General features: G+C 40.4%; 1 protein-coding gene and 1 non-coding gene across 3 annotated transcripts; one reads left to right on the top strand and one right to left on the bottom strand.

Moving 5' to 3' along the window:
• Window positions 1-373: 373 nt before the first annotated feature.
• Window positions 374-1703, bottom strand: LOC105932955. The gene is made up of 3 exons (XR_004933379.1): window positions 1689-1703; window positions 609-881; window positions 374-522 (listed from the first exon to the last, which is right to left on the bottom strand). It is a non-coding gene; the product is annotated as an uncharacterized LOC105932955 (transcript).
• A 34-nt stretch (window positions 1704-1737) lies between these two features.
• Window positions 1738-10954, top strand: rdh12 (retinol dehydrogenase 12). Of its 2 annotated transcripts, none has more exons than XM_036150617.1 (7): window positions 1738-1921; window positions 2503-2621; window positions 4584-4739; window positions 4814-4918; window positions 5531-5740; window positions 8174-8363; window positions 10042-10954. In XM_036150617.1, the coding sequence occupies exons 1-7, from the start codon at window positions 1848-1850 to the stop codon at window positions 10142-10144; spliced, it is 957 nt and encodes a 318-aa protein (XP_036006510.1). In that variant the 5' UTR covers window positions 1738-1847; the 3' UTR covers window positions 10145-10954. The 2 variants fall into 2 exon arrangements, with proteins under 2 accessions (XP_036006510.1, XP_036006512.1); XM_036150619.1 differs by lacking the exon at window positions 1738-1921 and adding an exon at window positions 2143-2404.
• Window positions 10955-14255: the final 3301 nt, after the last annotated feature.

The raw sequence follows: 14255 nt of genomic DNA, 5'->3' as shown, positions 1-14255 counted from the left end.
ATGGAAAGCTTCAGATCAAATCTAACCAATGTAACACACGCCCTCCATCGTGTCTGACTGAGCTAGAGGCAGTTTGCTAAGAGGAACAAGCTAAAATTTCTGTCTCAAACTTCACACAGACATACACGGAAAAAAAGGCCTTACAACTTCCTTCAAAAGTGAGCTTTACGCCCTGTTTGCCACAGGTGGACTATGCAGAAAAGCATGCCGCACTTTTCAGATTTTGATTTGTAAAAGACTTTGAAAATCAAGCATCCCTTTCCCTCTACTTTACAAATATGCATCGCATTGTGTTGCTCTATCAAATAAATGTTGGTTGTAATATGACTAATTGTAACTGTTTGTGTAAAAAGACATGCACAATGACAAATAATGATACATAAAAAGAGACCAGACTGTGTTTACAATATTTTCTCCATGATTTTTCTCCAGATTTAAAAGGTAAACAAACTGAGCAACTCACCACTTCCTCGGCCTCCCCATGTCTCTCATCAAATGTCCTCACCAGCTTCTTCCTCTCCTCTGTATATAAGACAGCATAAGGTCGAGATTAACAGCGAATAATGCCTGTAAATGAATGATCCTAGCGAGGTGTTCGCAATGTTTACCTCCGTGGCTTTTCAGAGCACTCTCCGGTATTAGCTTCAGCTCATCATACAACGACATGTACATTTCCTGCAACTTCTCGAATTCTTCTGACGACATTTTTCTTTAAATGTAACTAAGCTGCCGTGTATGACGATACTACTTTGTCTTTTTGTACAAGACAATGACAATTACGGTCACAAATTTAGGTAAATCTGCTAGTTTAGCTTTGGGTGATAATCAGAACCTCGAGACTTCCGCATGATGGTCCTCGTGACCTCCAGTGCCTTGAACTTCTGAAGAAAAACATAAATATTATATAACTAGGAGCTAAATGTGGATGGATTTAAACGTTCAAGCTACTGCTAATTTTTGACATAAATACAATATCAAATGTTGCTGAATTGAAATATGAACGCGCTGAGGCACTTGTTTTAATCAGGCATTAACGCGGTCAGCCTTTCTCAAAATCTTTGGGAAATGTAGTTTTCAAAGAGGTTCATCGTCACATTATTTACATGTTTTTCTTTGCTTTCTTTAATGGTAAAATAAATGACTGACGTAAATAAAGTTTCAACATAATTTCAAAATGAAACACTTCAACTTTTAAACATTAGAAATTTAAAGTTTATACTTTAATAAGCCTTAAGTCACCTTTTAAATGATTATGATTCTTTAATTAGTTAATGGTGCCTTCCACTGCTTTTGTCAATTAGCTAAAATGCAGTCATTAAAAACATTTTCTCTAGCTTTCTGTGAAATTATGTGTATATAATTTAGCAACATTTAGTACTCACAAATAAATAACGTTTTTAATTCAGTTAATTTTTTTCTATGTAAAGATGTTGTTAGAATTATTATTAGAATTATTAGGAATATTACGTTTTTTAGCTGGTTTGCTTTCCCTATCCTCAATTAAGTACTTCATTCAGAGGTGGTATATATATATATATATATATATATATATATATATATATATATATATATATATATATATATATATATATATATATATATATATATATCCTAATAGGGATAGATATAAGCGTGTTGATGGATGGATGGATGGATGGATGGATGGATGGATGGGTATATAAACGTACCTTTTTGGGTGTCCTTAAAAACTACAATCCCATGATCCTGTTCGCGTTGTGAGCCTGTCTCCCCCCCGTGCTGCGCTCTGCGCCCCGTTCTTCTTTGACATCAGCTGTTCTGCCTACACACATCGCATCTTGGTGGAGGAAACAACGATCTGTGGCGTGATGTTCGTCTTATTAATTATCGCGGGCCTCGGAGTGGTGACGCTGCTGGTGATCTTGTTCGCCCCTCATATACGGTGAGCGTGTTTATTCTGACACGAATGCACGTTTGTGGGAAAGATTACGCTTTTGGTTGACCAGATATTGCATTGCACTGATGTAATTAGTGCCACATTGTCCACTGACACAGCTAACGTAGCCCCCCTTTCGAGATCATTTCTCTTGGGGACTTGGGAATTTAAACTCCTTCTCTTAAAATGTGGGACTTCTGAGTGAACTGCACGGTGAAGGAATGTGTGCGGTGGAAATCAATGAAACAAAAATTGATGGAGCCTTGGAGTGTTTGCACGGAGGCGATCCGCCGGCTGAGCTGCCCGGGCCTATCAGGAGCCTGAGCGTGGGAGGAGTTATATTTGTATGGATCACTCCAACAAACCATTGGTTATGGGGGCGTTCCTGCCCGGTGGCGTGGGTCACACGGCTTGAAGCTCGGCGTAGTTCAGCCAAGTTTTGCTGTGAATAATTTACCCAGCCAAAGCCCATTGTTGAATCCTCATAAGGTTAGGATTCTTGCAGAGGCACAGGGACATGATCAGTGCTTTAAATGAGTCTGCCCTGCCTTATGATGTCTAACCCAGTTGTCTCCGTGTCCAAACAGAAGGTACGCAGCTGGAGGGGTCTGCAAATCCACAGCTCGTCTGGACGGGAAGACTGTCCTCATCACTGGGGCCAACACAGGGATTGGGAAGGAGACCGCCCTGGACCTGGCAATTCGAGGTGGGCTATATTTGGATAAAATGATATCGCACCACAGTGAAAAGTAAAAAATGCAGCATTTTGTCACACGAGGATCACAAACCTCGATGTATTTGATCATGGCTGTATCTCGTAGACCAACATCAAGTGGCACAACGAGTATCCAGCCCCCCCTGAGCCAGTTTTCTGAAAAATCACCTTCTGCAGCAACTACAAGGGCAGTTCTCTTGCACATTAGTCAAAGTGAATGGAGAGCATATTTAAATAGGTTCTCAATCCTATGTAGGTCTGGACTTTGACTGAGCCCCTTGTAGATTATAACTCTGCAGTACACCCACAACCATGCCCCCTGCTCACCCCCATTTAAGGGCCACTTACCTGCAGAACACACAAGATCACTACCCAGATCGGAGGGTTATGTTGCAGATAACATATTGATGATCATGTAAAACATCTCTGCTGTCATTTAAAGCACTGGGGGGTTGGAAAGCCTGTGTTGGGGGCATGACGTAAACCTGGCCCTTTAAGGCCTTAGCTGGAGGTTCTCGCCTTGCGTCTGCTCTGTGCACGCTGCAGACTCCTGCTGCATCTGCACCTGCCTTCCCTTTTGTTTCACATCACTACATCAAGCTCTATCTGAGATCCCACGTCGCCCCTTACCGGTCAAGACTATTTACAGGTTTCTGACTAACTCTGGAGGTAGATTAAGGGTATTGTATCTGTGGGATGACTTTAATCTCCCATTGTATGTTGGGACCTTTGCATTGATGACGAAGCACAAAGAACATGTGTAGGTGTTTGGAGAAAGGATGAACCCAAAGCATGGAGGCAGATTGTGGAAAATAAAATAACTGTCATCTGTCTGATCCATCGGATTTCTGGCTGTATGTTTAGGGTCGATGTCCTGCAGGTAGGTGACCCTCCACCCCCAATCTCCAGTCTTTTGCAGTTGCAGGTTTTCCTCCAGGACTGCCCTGTACATCCCCATAGCATGATCTTGCCACCACCATGCTCCACTGTAGGGATGGTGCTGTGCCTCAAGGGTTACCTTGGATTTCATTGGCTGCTCCTCTGATTAAAGCTCTCCTTGTCTGGCCTGTCAGTTTAGGTGGACGGCCGTTTGCAGTGGCGCTGTACTCTTCCCATGTCCAGACGATGGACGGAAGAGTACTTTGTGATAAATTTTCCAAATTGCGATATTGTTTCATAACTTAACCCTGCTTTAACAATGTCAGCTATGTACCAGTTTTCTTTGCTGATTCCATGTTTATTTGCTATTATGTCAGCACACTCTACCCCATCAGTGTTTTTTGTAATGGCATGTATTTAAACCAGGCAGCTACTTTTTTGTAGCTGGTTTCATGGCATTGATTAGTTTTTGAATAGATTTTCATTATTATCCATGAAACTATTTTTTTGGTCACTCAATAGGCTGCAGGATCTATTATAGATAGAGGATTTTAGCCTTTGAGTGAAACAGATTGCTTTTCATCTTTGCTGGGGTTAACAGCAGGGGTGTAAATCGCCTCCTTTGTCACGATATGATGTTATATCGATTTGTTTGGAGGACGATCCGATATTTGCCGATATGACAAAGTCTGTTAGGATTTCCAATTAATGTGATTAATATGATGCAATATTGTCTGTCCATTCAACACTATTACATTGATATCAACTCACACCAAAAAAACAAATAAAAAAACTGTATTTGTCCATTTTATTTCTAAGCTCTTAAAGGTGTCAGACATTTAAAATCAAAAACAACATTTTTCTAAGTTTAAAATAATAATAATAATACCAGATCACCTGATCACGGCTGTCTCATACCTGAATTTTAAAATAAAGGCATATCTTAAAAATGTCTGTTTTTTTTTTTTTGTTTTGTTTTTTATTTTGCATCAATTGGATCGTCATTTAAAAGATATATTCATGTATTGTTACATCCCTAGTTCAGTGTATCTCATTTTCTTCTTAACATCTCAGGTGCTCGGGTGATTATGGCGTGCCGAGATGTTGAAAAGGGCGAGGAGGCCGCTGCCAGCATACGAGCCACATATTCGGAGGCCAAAGTGGAAGTGCGAGAGCTCGATCTGGCAGACACCTGCTCTATAAGAGCATTCGCACAGAAATTCCTGAGAGGTGAGGGAAGCAGCAGTCTCAAAACCCACATGCAAGTGGGAATTGCCGTCATTCAACGTGATGTTTTTGTCCAGAGGTCAACCATCTCCATATACTTATCAACAACGCCGGAGTGATGATGTGCCCCTACACGAAAACCATCGATGGCTTTGAGATGCATATTGGAGTCAATCATTTAGGTAGGTCCAAACAGAAATGTGTTGCTGTCCATTGCAGAGACGCACCAAGAAATCGACTGTTTTCAGCTTCAGCTGCCCTGACTGGTGATTGGCGAGTCAGAAACTCAAAATTGTAAGCTTTTTCTGATCTGTGAAATCACCATGCCAGGTACTGCTGATAACAACATTCTTCAGTATAGAAGCTGTTCTTGTGGGATATGGCCTAGTCAAAGCTTTTAAAAACTGAGTTTGAATATTGGCCACAAAGCTCTGATGGAGATATTTCTAGTCATTTGCCGTTCTTTCGATTAAGGTTATGACACATTAACCCAGTTACCTGATTAAAATTCTCTTTTTTTATTACCAAACAACTGTTGGTTTTATCAAATTCTAGTTTTGTATTTTTGATTAACCTACACATGGTTCTTGATTGAGTCTGAGAAATGTACAACTTTTCACTTTTAGACTTTCGTTTGATGCTTATAAAATGTTCACATACCTATATAGCACAACGTTGCACAAAGACTTAAAAAGCTGTGAGCAATTTCCTCAAAGCAGTACTTTAACAGTCAAACTGTTTGTTAGTACTGAGGAAAAAATGACATTGTTATTATGGATCTTGTATTTTTCCAGGTCACTTCCTGTTGACGTACCTCCTGATCGGACTGCTTAAGCGCAGCGCACCAGCCCGCATTGTGGTGGTCTCGTCGCTGGCACACAACTTTGGCTGGATCCGTTTCCACGACCTTCACAGCCAAGGCAGCTACAACAGCGGATTAGCATACTGCCAGAGCAAACTGGCAAATGTGCTGTTTGCCAGAGAACTGGCCCGCAGGCTAAAAGGTACACAAACTGTCAAAAAAACAACAACACACACACACATGGGAAAATGGACAGATGATCTGCTCTTAGAGACAGAGAAGAAAAGGAACAGAGAAAAGGGATACTTAATGCATACAACAAAGTGACAAATACGAAAATACTGTTTCATATATTTTGTTTAAGGTAACATTTGTAAAATCCTTAAATTGAAATTGTTGTATGCTTGGAGTCTGTTGTAGTGCAGAAAATTTCATTTAGTCTGTCCAGGAGCTGTGTAGATGTCTTCTTTGGGTCATATTTTTCAAGCCGTTCTGTTTTTATATTAAGTCTATTACAATTACATTGCAGTATTGGCTGTGGAGCTGCTAAACAATGTCATGGACTTCCAGCTTACCAATCTCACAAATCCCCCATTTTTATTTCTCGGAGCGATTTTGTAGTCCAAGCTGAAGGATGCCGAAGCTACAAGTGTATAAGTCAAAATATTGGGTTGTTTACTACACCATCCTTCAGCATACTACAAAAATGGCCGAGCGAGGTGAAGTGGATCGCTCTGCGACCTGTGGGTGATTTTAAAGATTTAAAGAGACGACACCAAAACGAGTTGCTCTCTGATGCGCCTCTGAACAGAGGTAAAAAGGGGGAATGTGGAGATAAAATGATAACAAATTCAGATCAAAGCATTGCAGTTCCACTTTTATATAAACTACAACTGAATGATTTAAATGTGAAGAGGAGGAACTGAAAAGCATGATCTGTTCCCTTTAATAGATACAAAGTAGAGAGCACAGCATTTACTATGATAATGCTGTGTGAATGCTATAAACTGAACTCTTGAACATGGTGAACTGAAGCAGAAATACTTAATCATAAGATTAAGAAAAATAGAATAGCAATATTAAAAAAAAAAACATGTTTAAGAAATGTGGTTGAAACTTATTCAATAGTTGAAGCTTAAATGGAAGAAAACAAAACGACAAAGCAGCTGAGGTTCAAAGCAAAGTGACCTTCTAAAACTGATGTTAAAAGTAACTGCTAAAGGCAAGTCTATGGTATTTATAAAACACTTTTCAGTAAAAAGACGATTCAAAGTTCTGTCCATGAACAAAAAGAGCACTACAGAGACAAAAGTAAAGTACATTGCAGTGGAATAGTAGCAGCAGGTCCAAATAGAAGTAAAGTTGGAATACAAACTTCAACATTAACATTTAAAGGCAGCTCTAAACAAATCTATTAACCTTGATTTAAAGGAACTCAGGGCTTCAGCACTTTTATAGTATTCTGGGAGTTTGTTCCAGATAAGTGGAGCATAGGAACTAAATGCTGCTTCTCTGTGTTTGGTTCTGGTTCTGGGTATGCAGAGCAGGCTGGAGCCAGAAGACCTGAGTGGTCTGGAGGGTTGATACGCTGATAACAAGTCTGTGATGTATTTAGGTGCTAAGCCATTCAGGTATTTATAGACTAACAGAAGGATTTTAAAGTCTATTCTCTGAGATACAGGGAGCCAGTGTAAGGACTTTAGAACTGGGGTTATGTGCTCTACTTTCTTAGTCTTAGTGAGGACGCTGGCAGCAGCGTTCTGGATCAGCTGCAGCTATATGATCCACTTTTTAGGCAGACCTGTGAAAACACTGTTGCAGTAATTAATTCTACCAAAGATAAACGCATGGATTAGTTTTTTTAAGTCCTGCTGAGATGTTAGTCCTTTAATCCTGGAAATGTTTCTCTGGTGGTAGAGGCCAACTTTGTAATCGTCTTTAGATGCTTTTCAGGCCAGATTCCATCACTACACCCAGATTTTGGGCCTGATCAGTGGTTCCTAGCTGAAGCTGTGTGCGAACTTTTGATCCCTCCTCTATTGGTCCAAAGATTATTACTTCAGTACATCCAGGCATTGATTTCTTCTAGGCATTTTCTCAGTGCTTGAACTGGTTCATAGTCACCTGTTGACATGGTGATGTAGAGCTGTGTGTCGTCTGCGTAGTTATGGTAACTGATTATGTTGTTTTGATGATCTGAGCTGATGGGAGCATGTAGATATTGAACAGGAGAGGACTCAGGATGGACCCTTGGGGAACCCCCAATAGGTTTGATGAAATCGAAAGCTTCTCGTGTTTATTTCTATGGAGGAAAGACTGTTCCATATAAGTTAAATATTTCTTTCACATCAAGTCACTCAGTATTGTAACACCTGAATAATTGTGATCGCAAAAATATTGCAGATGTATTTGGAGGCAAATACCTGCATAAACGGCATCAACAGCTGGAGGCCTCAATTCTGTGAATGCTTTATAACATTCACAGAATGAATGTTTCCCTTCACAAATGGAAAAAATGTTTTAATAAAACTAAGTATAAAAACGAGGCCCAAATAACTTTCATTTTCAGGTCCTCGAATGTGACTTTCTACAGGAAAAAAAGAATCTCTGCTAAACCGTGTTTTTTCTTTCACAGGTACCAATGTGACGGTGAACTCGGTGCACCCGGGCACGGTGAACTCAGACCTGACCAGACACTCGACCCTCATGATGATACTGTTCACCGTCTTCTCCGTGTTCCTGAAAACTCCGCAGGAGGGAGCACAGACCAGCATATACTGTGCTGTGGCCGAGGAGCTGCACTCAGTCTCTGGGAAACACTTTAGGTAAGAGAAACAAAACGAAACTTCTGCGATAGAATTCTGTCCCATTCTGAATTATTAATCTACAAAGGGAAGCGGCTGCAGAAAAATGTGGACATAATGCTATAAACGCCATTCAGTAATTTGTTCTCTACTCCTGTATTATTAAAGAATGGAGCTTCTTTCCCCAGTGTCTGGTGATAAACTAAAAATAGAGAAAACCTGCCTTCTCAACCGTGCATCAGAACAGCAGACAAGCACAGCCTTTTATTCTAAATCCAGTGACTCTCACTATTTTACGTTTTAGTGGTTCTTAATTATATTATTGTAGAAACTTAAAACCTGGCTTAATATATTGCATCAGTGTCAATCATTAAATGGCGCAGATGACAACGTGCATGGACTCCAAAGACATCTGCAGGTGTTGTGTTGCATCAGTGACTAACACGTTCGCAGCTTGAGGACGTGTTCTGTTCCAAGTACACCCGACCGCACGTGACTGGTTGCATCAGGCATGTCTGAGGAATTCTGTTCAGGGGGATGAATGATTTTCAGACTGCAGAAGTCATTAAACGTAGGAATAAATTGATAAAATCCCTGTGATATTAAGATTTATTTATTTTTTAGAGATTTATTGCAAACATCGTAATCATTTTGAATACCGTTAATAAACCTCTACAGAGTAGTTTCTAAAGATGATATAAATAAGAGTGACAATTGGCTCTGCACACAGAACCAAATTGCTCTGTTTTGTATGTCGGGGACAATGGTGTTTCTGACTCACACCAGGAAGTGTCAATAACCGGGTTGCTAAAACTACACCAACCACAATTCTGACTCGGAAAGTCTGAGATGCCTAAACCAACCCAGGTTCAATAGCTGATATGGCTCCTGCGCATATATATAGCACAGTCAAAGGAGCAGAAATGAACAGCTAGTTTGGATCTTTGATGTATTCAATAAACCAGAGGAAGACATTGCGCTGTACAACCTCCATCTTTAAACCTCCTTCACTGTTTGTATTCATACACTGGAGCCCCACTGGTTCAGTTAACTAGTTGGGCTGTTTGTTAAGGTGGCCAGTTTGCAGGCTGAGGGTGATCTGTGAATAACCAAATTGGACTGGTTTGTATGTAAGAGATAACAATGCGTTTGATTTTTGCTTTCAAGTCAGAATAACCATATTCCTCGCAGAAAATAAAACGCCAGCCATAATATTTTAACAACCTGGGGGCTGCCCCCAGTTCAGCATCCAATATGGCGGCCTGCTGCATAGAACACGGTCAATGTTGGACGACTCAGTTTTTTTTACACTTCTTGAGTTTTCCTGATGCCCTACTACAAAATGAAACATGCGTATCATAATGAAACCGCATCAGATCAAATGCTCCTTTTGTTACCCGTATTCGGTGCCAGTCATGAAGGTTTAGGATTAACACAAAATGTAGTGTTTATGTAAGAAGTAAAAGAAAAAAAACATATAGAATCAAGAAAGTACATAAAATTAAAAATGGGTCTCAGCTAAAATGTGGACAAAAAAGTCCTTTTTAATCCCCGTTAGCAACACTGCTCAGATCAGTGAGGGTTACGGCGGTTTCAGCTCTTAGTCTGTGTGGAGTCTGAATAAACACACCTAGTGGAGACCCATGCTGTTATTAGCGCTTACATAATAATCGGTCTGCTCCTCTTCCTTTGGTTTCAGTGACTGCGCCCCCGCCTTCGTGGCTCCCCAGGGGAGAAGCGAGGGGACGGCCAGCAAACTGTGGGACGTCAGCTGTGAACTTCTTGGCATCGACTGGGACTGAGTCCCCTTTGTTACGCTCACATTTCTCAGGCTTCCTTGGAGTCCCTCACACTTCTGTTCTTGTTCATTAGTTTCCTTTTTGGGGTTTGGGGGGGGGGTTCTGGTGCAATCTATATGAAGTGAAATAATGTGAAGGTTTTTTTTTTTTTTTTTTCGTGTAATAAGATACAATAACTTTGGTACTTCGGTGCTCTGCTAGGGCTCGTTAAGCTAGAACCAGTCACCTGTATCAGCAGTTCAGATTTTAGGGCTCTATTTTCATAACACAATGTGAATACAGCATGTGGCAAAAATTTGAAAACACACTTGATCTTTTTGTAATGCCGTGGCATACAATTAGGTGACAATGCAGGGTAAAAGACCAGCATCTCTTTCGTTTAGAGTTCATGTTGTTCATTTCTTCAGAATTTACAGTTCAACTCTTGTGCCAGCTTTCTTTAAAAAAAAAAAAAAAACTAAAAACGCAGGGATTATATTCTACCATTTATTAGAGTGAGCCATATTTAAGAAGCGAATTGCATACATGCATTATGTTCCGTTCTTGTATTTTCAGAGGTAGAGTCATGCCGCTGCAGCATTCTTGTTCTCTTCTTAAATCGTCCCTTTTGGCACATTTCTGCAGGAGGCATCGGTTCAGGTTTCGAACAATTCTCTCTCCTCGCATTTTCATTCGCAGCATTCACGTGCATAGTTGCCAAGAGTTTACATTCTGTGTTTTCTACAAGTCAAACATGCCTTTTACTAAAACGACATTCATAGTAAGAGTTGAATGTTTACATTTTATGTAAATAAACAGAAACATTACAATGAAGGTCCTTGTGGGTTTTTTTCGCGGTTTTTTTCCGTTTTTTTTTTAAGACGTGTCCTGTCTCGGGTTTTCAGGCATTTCATATAGAGAAGCTGGTTGCTTACATGTGCCAGAGAAGTTTTGCTCCACAAAGAGGATATCTCTAGATGGTGTCCTGATTATGTAAGAACCAAATTCATTCAGCACTGAATCACGTGTCAACATCCATAGGCCACGTTGCTGGAATCTGCATTTCTGTGACCTTCAATCATCTGGAGCGTCTGTGTGTGCATTTTTGCCACCAGGAGGTAAAAAGTAAGTAGAACGGTGAGAGCGATAGAACGCCTGAAACACTCCGCAACTAAGAGCGGCTTAGTCCCTGCGTCTCACAGCCGGCGCAACACGTCCGCAACGTACCCCTGACGGGAACCCACCACTCACACATATGGTCCATGCACCCACACAGATAACGCCACCCAACTAGGACCACTCCCGTGTGATGGTGGCAGAGTTTGTGTAATGTGAAACATTGCTATGAATGAACACGTTTGTTTAAAATGCATAAAAATTAGGGGATACTCCACTGCTACATGACATATAGTGTATAGAAACCAAGGTGCAGGATGGGTCTGTTGCCCCGTACTCACCACCACAGTGGCAACCGTAGCTAGGGACCCCAGAGAGGCCCCCAAAGAGATCAGAGGAGCAGGCTGAGAGAATTTGGGCCAGCTAATCAACCCAAACACCGGAGCAGCTAAGACCCCCAGGGTTCAGTTGGCCCCGCCAAGAACACCCAGCCTCTAAACCCCAATGTCCAACTGGGCATAATTCAAAATTCCTTATCCCCAGACCCAACTCTAACACACCCCTAGTCCACCAAGAGCCAGCTCCCACTGCTTCCAGCCCACCCATCAGGTGAGTTGGAAGCCAGACCCATAGACCCGGTGCCTAGGTGGCAAAACCCATACCCCCTACTTCATTCAGTAATGTATTTCTTTAATTGTTTTTTTCTTAAAAACAGAAATTCTCTCCATGGAAACATAATCTGATGACACATTAAACAAATTACACTAACTAAAATTCTTCCAGTTAAGTAACGTTTTTATTAGGGGCATATTTAAATCCTCTTTTAAACAAAACCAAACACCAGAAATAAAGATCAACAATATTCTATTCATCAATAATTTTTATTTTACATTTGACAAACAGCATATTTAAAAATCATTAGTCCCTGCGTTTTTAATGCAGATACTGGATTACATTATTTCACGAGTTTTCCCAAGAGATTTTTTTTTTTTTTTTTTTTACACGTATAAAGTGCGGCAGTGATGGGACACAACAGTCAGAGTAAAGTAGGGCTAGAGTGCATTTCAGTCCTGAAATGGTTTCATTAGTTCACCGATATTTACATTACAACGATCTGTCATCGTCACCTTGTTAGTGCAGCAGAGAGACACAAGGCAAAGAGGCAAAACATTGTTACTTTTTGAACGTGTGACAAATGTACTGTAACCATGACAGTCATACTTGGCAAGGCAACGTCAGGAATACTGGATAAAAGTAAGGTTTTATGACGTTATCTGTTTTATGTTCTAAATGCTATGAATATATTTGATACACAGACACTGACCCTGTCTCACATAAGGACAATGAAATAAGCGAAGTTATTGATCTTACAAGCAAAGTGGATCCCTTCCTGCATCCCACCTGAAATTTAAACGTTCAATTAAAAATGTCCTGCAACACAATAAATGCCCTGAAATATTTTTCATTATTTAATATTAAATCTCCTTTTAGAGAGATCGTTTGGGATTTTTCAAGTGGGGTTCTGTTGAAAGCAGCCAATATCTTACCCGCAGTAGATAACATCAGCGTTTAGCATAAATCCAGATTAGCTGGTAACGAAAACTGAAGCTAAGGTCTAACTCAAGGGGGTTAGTTCACGTTCTTTAAAGCAAGGTTCTGTGAAGTCCACATTTTCACAAGATGCTAAGTTTTGTTTGTCCTTTCTCAGCCAAACACCTTCTGTGTTACTACACCAAGGTTAAGCTACCTTAGGCTGCAGGCTAATGCAGCAGATTGTTTCAGCTAGCAGACTTAACAAACCTAAGGGTAAAGTAGTAAAAAAACACAACTTAAAAACAGTCTCGTGACGATGTAGACATTTTATTTCCCCTAATGTTGTGCTGGCATTTTCAGTTTTGAGTTGTTTGAAGCTGCAGTTAGCACTGAATTAGCACTCGTCTGGCTAGCTGTTAGCCTTCCATCGCTGGTTTAGTTTTCTCCAAAGTCACAGCAATGCGACCCGTGTCTGCTGCAGATAACCGAGCCATTATTAAACCTTAGAAAATGTGAACTACCTCTTTGAAGAACCCCAATCCCAAAAACGTCAAAGCTTGCGCAAACATAATTTTAGAAACCTTTACCACCCAATCTTTGCATTGGGTGGTTATTTACAGAGAAGCTCGTCATAATTTTCGAGGAAAATGGAATCGGAGACGGTGCATCACAAGAAATTTTCCTGTATGAAACAAACTGAAAGCAAAAAGAACTTAAGGATTTCTGGTTGAAGTTACCATTAAGGCAAGGTAAATAAAAAAGTACAATTTACTTACACCCCCCCTCTCCCTGTCACAGGAAGATTAGGTTAGCTGTTAGCTTTAAACCAACTAATCTGGATGATGCGAGTGATCTGCTGCAGGTAAGATATAGACCTCCATTTTAACCTTTTAACAGAAGCTTGCTTCAATAACCCTGCACCATTCTTTTAAAAAAAGGAACATTCATTAAAAAATTGGCTCCCACACGTTGGCTGACAAGTAAACTACAACATTGGGATGGCAACAGCAAAAGAACAAACAAAAAGCCATTTGAGTTGTTAGGTCTGTAACATTTAAAAAAAAAAGAACATGATGTTATAAGTGGGGGAAAAAAAACAGAGATATTACGGACAAAAGTGGAAAACAAAACAAGGTTAGACATTTTTAGAGGACCTCCAGTCAGTTTCGGAAAGTTTTCATTTTTCCCTTTAGGCTGAGGTAGTAAACAAACACAACAACACAAAGCAGTGTGCTTTACAGTCAAATATCATCATCGTGCTCCTTTTTGTTCACCGTACTGATGAGAAGTAATGATGTTTTTCCACAATGGGCATAAAGCACAACGGTGATTCACAGCTTTAGTGAGGAAGGGACGCTACCAGAGGGACAAAAGGCTCGACCGTCAACAGATTTTAACACCGGTCGAGCATTTGCTCACTAACTCATTAGCTCACATTTTTGAGGAGTACAATTTGGTTACTTTTGTTTTCATATTTGATTAAGTA

The sequence above is a fragment of the Fundulus heteroclitus genome, chromosome 19 (genome assembly GCF_011125445.2).
Source record: "Fundulus heteroclitus isolate FHET01 chromosome 19, MU-UCD_Fhet_4.1, whole genome shotgun sequence".
Lineage (NCBI taxonomy): Eukaryota > Metazoa > Chordata > Actinopteri > Cyprinodontiformes > Fundulidae > Fundulus > Fundulus heteroclitus.
The sequence above is the reverse complement of the archived record's forward strand: the minus strand, read 5'-3'. Positions and strand labels throughout refer to the sequence as shown.

Coding starts and splice junctions, on each gene's coding strand:
- rdh12 (XM_036150617.1), top strand. CDS start 1,848: ATGTTCGTCTTATTAATTATCGCGGGCCTCGGAGTGGTGACGCTGCTG. Junction 2,622..4,583: donor CCTGGACCTGGCAATTCGAG/GTGGGCTATATT, acceptor TTAACATCTCAG/GTGCTCGGGTGATTATGGCG. Junction 4,919..5,530: donor TATTGGAGTCAATCATTTAG/GTAGGTCCAAAC, acceptor GTATTTTTCCAG/GTCACTTCCTGTTGACGTAC.